The following is an 8,720-nucleotide window of genomic DNA, read 5'->3' as shown; positions in this document are numbered from 1 at the left end:
CCCTGCTTGGCACTCAGCATTTAAGGGTTGGAATTGGGGGGTTAGATCACCAAATGATTCCCGAGTGCGGCGCCGCTGCTGCTCACTGCTCCCCTCTCCCACAGGAGATGGATCAAAATCACAGGGGGATGGGTTAAATGCAGAGGACAAATTTCACCTCACCCAGATGTGTGTGTGACGATCATTGGGACTTTAACTTTAACTTCATAGAGTCGCCCAAATTACCTCTAAGTATGTGGTAATTTATTACGGGAGATAACTAACACGTTATTTCTTAAATCTCAGCTATGGCGTCCACAGGCACCATGTTGTTATTATTATTAAGATGATGATGATGATTATTATTACTATTATTACTACCAAAACGATGTTTTTTTTAATAATCTTATCTCAAGCAAACTGAAAGACGTGATAAAACTAACATCATTTCAATAACTCACAGCCTAAATGCAGTTTCAGTTCCTTGTACACCAGGGAGAGCCAAAGACTAAAATCTCAAACTCTTTTCATCCTTGTTACATAGTGACAGACATAGTGGTTCCATTATAAGATTGCGAAATTGGTGCAGTGAGGATAAAACGTGCATAGGCACAAAGGCGGAACGCAAGCAGCATGAAATAAACTTAACACGACTCACATGTATAGAACAGGCAAATCACCTCTTATCTATTTGGCATTGTAAAATGTAAGCGTGCATACCTATGAATGCCTAAGAAGCCACCACAATAATAAAATAAGCTTTTCTTAAGTACTTATGGAGCACCAACAAGGCCATTGCTTATTTTCCTAATGATAGTTGGGAAAACGAGCAGCGACATGTTTGAAATTTCACAAATGGCATTGTTTGACTGATGTTATCCACCCCTTTAAAGTTGTTTCCTCTTGTAAGGCTTCTCACGCAACTCAACAATGCTTGTGGAAATGTGCGTGCAAGTGTGCACGTGTAGTGTGTGCAAACAGAGTTTAAAAGTGACAGGAAGAATACACACAGTCACGCACACTCTTTTATGTAGGTGTATGTGTGCGTGAGAAAGAGAGAGGGTGTGTACGTGATAACATGCAAATACCCTGCAACTTGAGAAATGTTTGAAGATAACACATGGAAGTCATTCAAGGATGCGGGGGTGTAGCCATCATTTTAGAAAGGGGTGGGCCGTGGGCACTCCAGCTGGACTAAACCGACTTTTATTAGAGAGAGAAAAAAATCCTCATTCATATCTTACCATTAATTAATTTCATCTACCAGATCTGCATTTAGTGCATCAATAAAACACATCAACCTTAATACTTGACCCTCCTAGCAGGCATGTGTCCTGGGCCTCCAATAATTCATTTTGTGACGTCACCTCACTAATAGTAATGACCAAAATGCACAGTTAGGTCAAAGAAACCTGATTTGTGCTTCTAGGGATGGCAAAAATACTTACTGGTCATTTGTTTGTCTTATAAAGGTTGAAAATAAATAACATCTCATAAAAAAAAAAAAGAATAGTTGCAACATATTCAACCATAGAAATATGCAGCACTTTTTGGCCACTTACTGAGCTTCACTCATTGTTAATGTCAAAGAACAAGTCACACATTGAAAGATACATTTCATCATTAACATTCATCTTTAATTTGAAACGTAACACGCAGGCAATCATTACAACACATTTGATATTATTTTTATAATGATTCCTTCATAATCACCAACTATTCTTTTGTGTTTTAATAGGAATAGAAGATCAGCAGTTTCAAGTTGCATGACATAAAGCTTATTACAAAGAAAGAAATGTCAATGGACCGTGGGGAAAAGTAAAACGTAGGGGGTCGCCACGCCCACTTGTTTGGGGGTGGGGGAGTAAAGGCACGCTCAAAGTAAACTTTGCTCCACTTTGCACAAGTCAGTTGTATAAGCTGCAAGCAAAGCCCTCATGATTTTCAAATCATTTCCCAACTGCTGATTAATGTATGGCAAATAAAAGCACACCTACATAATTAAACTATAGAAAAATAATAAATTAGCCTGTTTAAATGTTTCCTGTACTGTATTCATTGTTTCCTCCCTCAAGCTGTAGGCTTAAAAAAAAGTTTTTTTGCCATGCAATGAGTCAACAAGATGTCAATAAACATTTGTGTTAAAATAATAATCATAAATCGATATAGTATAATCGAAGGCATGACAGCAAATGATTAACTGGTGTAATCATACACCCCCTTGTCATGCTTTGATTACATCATGCTCCAAAGATGCCTGATAAAGCAGCTCTCGGGACAGGATATCCACACACGCACGCACACACCGCAACTGGAAACAAAAAGTTGTACTTCGTTTTTTTTTCTTGGTCACTGTTGCTTGAAGAGAGAGAAGGCGATGAGCGTCAGGGTGTGGTTTTCCGTACTGGGGCTGCTGGCCGGGCTCTGTTGCTCCTTTGTGGGGCTCGCAGAAGGGGGGAAAGTGCTGGTTATTCCCGTGGATGGGAGTCACTGGCTGAGCATGAAGATTTTGGTCAAGGAGATGACGCAAAGAGGACACGATCTGGTGGTTTTGGTGCCGGAAACCAGCTTGCTGATGAATGGCTCAGAGGGCTACACAACTCAGGTCTACAAAGTGCCCTACAACAAAACTCAGCTGGATTCTTCCTTCAAGCAGCTACAGGACAATGTCATTGACCTGGAGCCGTCGTTCAGCAATTTATTGTTCAACGTGCAGCTTTTGGTGAACTTCACCTCATTCCAAGAAAAAGGCTGCCGAAGTCTTCTCAGCCAGCAGCCTTTGCTGACTCGGCTGAGGGATCAAGCCTTCGATGCAGTGTTGACGGACCCTTTCCTTCCGTGCGGCTCCATCCTGTCTCGTATCCTCGGCATTCCGGCCGTTTACTTTTCACGTGGACTTCCCTGCGAAATAGATATGAAGGCTAACCATTGTCCTGTTCCTTTGTCTTACGTTCCTAAATTCTACTCCGGCAACACGAATGTCATGACGTTCCCGCAGAGGGTAAAAAACAACATCATGGCTCTAGTGGAGTCCTATTTGTGTAGTGTGATGTATGCAAAATTTGACAAGCTGGTCAGCGAGTATGTGGAGGAAGGCATGACCTACAAGACTCTGTTGGGCCACGGTGCTATTTGGCTGCTGAGATTTGACTTTGTTATAGAATGGCCCAGACCTGTGATGCCAAACATGGTTCTTATTGGTGGTATCAATTGCGAAAAGGAACACCCCCTTCCCGCAGTGAGTATTCCGGCTCCGAAAAACAGTGTGGCAATGTGGCACATCTGGATTCACTCAAGGCATATTCTGCATGCTAGAGCACATACTTCCTCTTTACAAAATCAGGGTTAGACCTTCAGCGGTGGCCGGCATGAATATAGTCATTCAGCATTCAGTCAGATTTGGGCCAGACGAATCAGAATAACTGGTTCTCTAACAAATCACATTTGGAACATGCCCTCACACTGATCACATCATCTTTTTTTTTTTTTTTCTTTTCTTTTCATCCTATGGTCGGTTGGTCCAAGCAAAACCCGTTAGAGCCAAATGGGGACTCCTTAAAACATCTGTAGCAATCTGCACACAATATGAAATGTTCATTTCCAGTCACAAAATATCAAATACATGCACCTCCGCAAAATTTAATTTGTGGAACAGTGTTTTGACCTGTGCCCAGGCCCAAGCATAACAATCACGACTGTTTGAGTAGTTAATCAAATCAGAGCTCACCATGTGACAGTGGGGATTATTAGGGATTAAGGAATTACTTCTATAATCTTGTTTGGGTGTTTATCAGATAAAAATGCTGTAAAAAAAACCCAAAACAATTCCTGCTGTTTTGCAACGTGTGAAACTGGGCCTGTGAAAACTACGCATCTGTGAACTGGATGTGGCAACATTTTAATTGCTTCATATTGAAGAGGAAATACGGCAGGATGTTTGCAAAACACAATTGTTGCACGTCGAACGTGCTAACAATAATGCCTTGGTTGGTTCTGGCAGGATTTGGAGGAGTTTGTGGAAGGCTCAGGGCAGCATGGCTTTATCGTCTTTACCCTGGGCTCCATGGTTTCCAATATGCCGGAGGAGAAAGCGCAACAATTCCTTAATGCCTTTCGGCAGATTCCACAGAGGGTAACGGCAACGCTCACACAAGAAATCACATTTTTATACCACATATTGTATATGAATGAACCAGAATGCGTGTGTGTGTGTTTCAGGTCTTTTGGAGATACACTGGAGCTGAACTAAAGAATGTGCCTAAAAATGTCAAATTGATGAAATGGCTACCTCAGAATGATCTTTTAGGTAGGTTTGGTTTCATGGTCAAAAACATGCAGACTATTAAAAGAGCCTCTTTTATTTTATTTTTTATGATAATCATGATTGATTTCCTTTGTTGTTTATAGCCCACCCCAAGGCAAAAGCATTCATCACCCATGGAGGTTCCCATAGTATCTACGAAGCCATCTGCAACGCCGTTCCCATGCTCATGTTTCCACTTTTTGGGGACCAGGGAGACAACGTTTTACGCATGGAGGTGCGCGGCGTTGCCGAGTCGCTCCGAATGTACGACGTGACGACAGATAAAGTGCTGGTAGCACTGGATCGTATTATCAACAACAGAAGGTGAGGCAACTGAAGTGGGACGATAAGATGGAGTAACCCCATTGCTATTGTGTGTGACAAAAATTAGCATTACTCACTGATTTTCAATTGATACAAAATTGCCTCTGTGTAGTTATAAAGAGAAGATGCTGAAATTGTCTGCAATACACCTGGATCGCCCCGTTCCGCCTTTGGACCTGGCAGTTTTCTGGACCGAGTTTGTCATGACACATAAAGGAGCCTCACATCTACGTGTCGCGGCGCACGATTTGAACTGGTTCCAATACCACAGTCTGGACGTTATCGGTTTCCTGCTCTTTGTGGTTGGAGCTGCACTGTGTGTGATTCTCAAATGCTGCTTGTTCTGCACCCGCAAGTGTTGCACAAAAGGCACGGTGAAGAGGAAATCCGAGTAAAAACTCTTGAGATGATTGTAAAGTCTGTGAATATTATTATTTTACTCAATTGTTACTATTGTCAGCTGTAGAGGATTCTGATCATGAGAAGCAGTCATGGAGTTGATTTCTAAACTGTCCCCAAGTTTGAAATAAAAACGAGCCAGTTAATTGAGTCACACTCTTGTTGGTGCCAATGAAAAACTCCAACTTTTATACTTATAGCAAATAAAATAGCAGCAACGCCCGTATTACCCTAATTGACCACTAAACACGTACGAAAATTCCAAATTAGAGTTTACATTAAATTGTTACATGCTATTAAAAAATAAAAGCATTTGAGTGTACAGTATGTTGTTCAAACCATTTGGATAAAAATATATTACAAATGAAATACAGTAACATTAGCATAATGAAAATGTGGTGATTTCAATATTTGAAACAATTCGTGGACCATAAGTTGTACAGTAGTGATGAAGGGGAAAAAAATGTCACCTCATCCTCTAGCAACACTTCCGATTAATTTCCTGTCTAGAGGGGGAGGCTTGATGACTAAGTGGGGTCGAAATGAATTATTGTCAGTCAGTGTTCCACCTGCACATCAATCGCGATGTATGCTTACCACGCCGTATTTGTTCTCCAGCTCTTCTTCTGCTTTACAGGTAAGATTCAATTCGTTTCTGCACCTGGTCATAAAGTTCATTTTTAGGAAGTACAAATATAAGAAAAATAATTGAATCTTTTTTTCACATCAGAGGCAACAGGCAGCAGCATCGTGGGCGGAAAGGTGTCCGAGCCTCATTCGAAAGCTTACATGGCATCGCTGCAGGTCAACAGATCTCACCGTTGTGGTGGGATACTCATCAGAAAAGACTTTGTTCTGACTGCGGCCCATTGCAAGTGAGTTTGCATTCTAAAATGTCTCCAACTCTGCATTTTTGTGATCACGGTGCCATCATTCCATTTACTTCATGATTGGGTTTGATTTTGGTGTCCCGCAACACATTTACTCGTGTTTTTTTTGTCTCGTTGGCGGAAGCTGGGCTATGCAGTAATCATACTGAAATGAGAACACAAAAAGAAAAGGCATTGACATTTTCATGTTGTGTTCTTTAGCATTTGTTTGCTGTTTTGTTTGACAGATCTGAGAAAATGACCGTCATACTCGGAGCACACAACATAAGCAAGCGTGAGAAAAGCCAACAACGGATCAAGGTGGCCAAATTCCATCCTCATCCACAATACAAAGATGAAGAGTTCAGCAATGACATTATGCTACTTAAGGTGAGGTCAAAACAAAACAAAACGAAACAAAACAAGAAACGGAAGTAATATTCCTTTTGTTTAAGCCAAAAATTTATTTAAAACATAATAAAGGATTTATATGCAAAGAACCTGGGCTGAATGAGCTAAGAAAAAGAATCTGACAAAGTTCTGAGATTGTGCCACACACAGATAACCATTCCATCTCCTCTTACAGTTGCAACATAATGCCCAACTGAACAAGTACGTCAAAGTATTAGAACTGCCCAAGAAGAAGGAGAATTTGCCGGCCAAAACAAAATGTACTGTTGCTGGCTGGGGACAAACTGTAAACGGAAGTCATATGTCAGATGTACTGAAGGAGACCACCGAGAAGATAGAATCCAACTCTAGGTGCAAACATATTTGGAAGGACTACTTTCAGACGGAAGTCATGATCTGCACCAAGCATGGTCAGAAGGGCGGCTTTTGTTGGGTAATGCCGACATCTCTCCTTAACGACCGCACAGGCGCATGCATCGCATAACACCTCCATGATAATCTTTCGAATCTCTTTCCCCAGGGGGATTCTGGAGGACCCCTAATCTGCAAGAAAAAGCTTGAAGGAATAGTAGCCTACGCTTACAAGCACAATTGCACTAATCCCAAGTATCCGCATGTCTTTACCAAAGTACACTCCTTCCTTCCTTGGATTGAGAAAGTGATGCAGGGGAAAACTACAGCATGAGCCCGCTGTGTATTCAGTCAAATATTGTTACTTGTTATATGGTTACTAGATGGCATGTTGACATAACAGCTCTTAGTTCTTAGAAAAGATGCCCAGCAGGTCAGAGAGCATCCATAGCTTGTTTTTTTGTATAATCTATAGTTTGTATAATCTATAGTCAATCTTGCAAAAACATAACAGGGCATGTCTTGATTGCGCTTTGCTTATATGATTTGTCACTTTCTTACACTTGTTGAAAATTGGATTTTTCGATCTGGCATGATTTTAAATCATTAAAATAAATATGCATTATAAAGACAATTCTGCATTCCTTTCAAATGAATCGACTTTGAGTTTGTCAGTATGGTTTGATCACACTTTTTCAAAAAGATACCTTTTTAATGATTTTAGCATGAGGCAGCTATTTCTACCACAAAACAGGGCACATTTGATTGATTTACACAAGATTTTAATTAAAAACTAGAATTTTGCAATTTCTGGAGAAATTGCGTGTGAAGGCGAAATGTATGAATAACTTCTTCGGGGAATGCTGCCGAACGATGTTGAAACGTGTTGAATTACTTGAGAAATGTAGAATATTTGGAGAATTTGTGGCGAATTTCAAAATAAAAGATGTGAAGTTTTTGGTAAGTGGGAAGTTGTGGAATAGGTCGAAAAATGATGAACAGTTGAAAGTTGGAATGGGTTGAATCGGTTGAAAAATGTAGAAATGAGAAGGGAAAAAGGAATTGGGTGTGAATTTCAAAATAAAAGATGTGAAGGTTTTGGGAAGTTGTGGAATAGGTCGAAAAATGATGAACAGTTGAAAGTTGGAATGGGTTGAATCGGTTGAAAAATGTAGAAATGAGAAGGGAAAAGGGAATTGGGTGTGAATTTCAAAATAAAAGATGTGAAGTTTTTGGTAAGTGGGAAGTTGTGGAATAGGTAGAAAAATGATGAACAGTTGAAAGTTGGAATGGGTTGAATCGGTTGAAAAATGTAGAAATGAGAAGGGAAAAGGGAATTGAGTGTGAATTTCAAAATAAAAGATGTGAAGTTTTTGGTAAGTGGGAAGTTGTGGAATAGGTAGACAAATGATGAACTGTTGAAAGTTGGAATGGGTTGAATCGGTTGAAAAATGTAGAAATGAGAAGGGAAAAGGGAATTGGGTGTGAATTTCAAAATAAAAGATGTGAAGTTTTTGGTAAGTGGGAAGTTGTGGAATAGGTAGAAAAATGATGAACAGTTGAAAGTTGGAATGGGTTGAATCGGTTGAAAAATGTAGAAATGAGAAGGGAAAAAGGAATTGGGTGTGAATTTCAAAATAAAAGATGTGAAGGTTTTGGGAAGTTGTGGAATAGGTCGAAAAATGATGAACAGTTGAAAGTTGGAATGGGTTGAATCGGTTGAAAAATGTAGAAATGAGAAGGGAAAAGGGAATTGGGTGTGAATTTCAAAATAAAAGATGTGAAGTTTTTGGTAAGTGGGAAGTTGTGGAATAGGTAGAAAAATGATGAACAGTTGAAAGTTGGAATGGGTTGAATCGGTTGAAAAATGTAGAAATGAGAAGGGAAAAGGGAATTGGGTGTGAATTTCAAAATAAAAGATGTGAAGTTTTTGGTAAGTGGGAAGTTGTGGAATAGGTAGAAAAATGATGAACAGTTGAAAGTTGGAATGGGTTGAATCGGTTGAAAAATGTAGAAAGGAGAAGGGAAAAGGGAATTGAGTGTGAATTTCAAAATAAAAGATGTGAAGTTTTTGGGAAGTTGTG

General features: G+C 40.0%; 2 protein-coding genes across 2 annotated transcripts; both read left to right on the top strand.

Annotated features, from left to right (window-relative positions):
- The first annotated feature begins 2,244 nt into the window (after positions 1-2,244).
- On the top strand, positions 2,245-5,151 carry LOC133159594 (UDP-glucuronosyltransferase-like). Its single transcript, XM_061286719.1, has 5 exons — positions 2,245-3,217; positions 3,980-4,111; positions 4,198-4,285; positions 4,387-4,606; positions 4,719-5,151. Exons 1-5 carry the CDS (start codon positions 2,357-2,359, stop codon positions 4,999-5,001), a joined length of 1,584 nt encoding a protein of 527 aa, XP_061142703.1. The 5' UTR covers positions 2,245-2,356; the 3' UTR covers positions 5,002-5,151.
- Positions 5,152-5,299: 148 nt separating this feature from the next.
- LOC133159597 (granzyme B-like) lies at positions 5,300-7,270 on the top strand. Its single transcript, XM_061286722.1, has 5 exons — positions 5,300-5,642; positions 5,736-5,880; positions 6,123-6,264; positions 6,461-6,718; positions 6,806-7,270. Exons 1-5 carry the CDS (start codon positions 5,591-5,593, stop codon positions 6,968-6,970), a joined length of 762 nt encoding a protein of 253 aa, XP_061142706.1. The 5' UTR covers positions 5,300-5,590; the 3' UTR covers positions 6,971-7,270.
- The last annotated feature ends 1,450 nt before the right edge of the window (positions 7,271-8,720 follow it).

The sequence above is a fragment of the Syngnathus typhle genome, linkage group LG9 (assembly GCF_033458585.1).
Source record: "Syngnathus typhle isolate RoL2023-S1 ecotype Sweden linkage group LG9, RoL_Styp_1.0, whole genome shotgun sequence".
Lineage (NCBI taxonomy): Eukaryota > Metazoa > Chordata > Actinopteri > Syngnathiformes > Syngnathidae > Syngnathus > Syngnathus typhle.
This window is presented reverse-complemented; position numbering and strand designations above follow the sequence as displayed.

Coding starts and splice junctions, on each gene's coding strand:
- LOC133159597 (XM_061286722.1), top strand. CDS start 5,591: ATGTATGCTTACCACGCCGTATTTGTTCTCCAGCTCTTCTTCTGCTTT. Junction 5,881..6,122: donor CTGACTGCGGCCCATTGCAA/GTGAGTTTGCAT, acceptor TTTGTTTGACAG/ATCTGAGAAAATGACCGTCA. Junction 6,719..6,805: donor AGAAGGGCGGCTTTTGTTGG/GTAATGCCGACA, acceptor CTCTTTCCCCAG/GGGGATTCTGGAGGACCCCT.
- LOC133159594 (XM_061286719.1), top strand. CDS start 2,357: ATGAGCGTCAGGGTGTGGTTTTCCGTACTGGGGCTGCTGGCCGGGCTC. Junction 3,218..3,979: donor AGGAACACCCCCTTCCCGCA/GTGAGTATTCCG, acceptor TGGTTCTGGCAG/GATTTGGAGGAGTTTGTGGA. Junction 4,112..4,197: donor TTCGGCAGATTCCACAGAGG/GTAACGGCAACG, acceptor TGTGTGTTTCAG/GTCTTTTGGAGATACACTGG.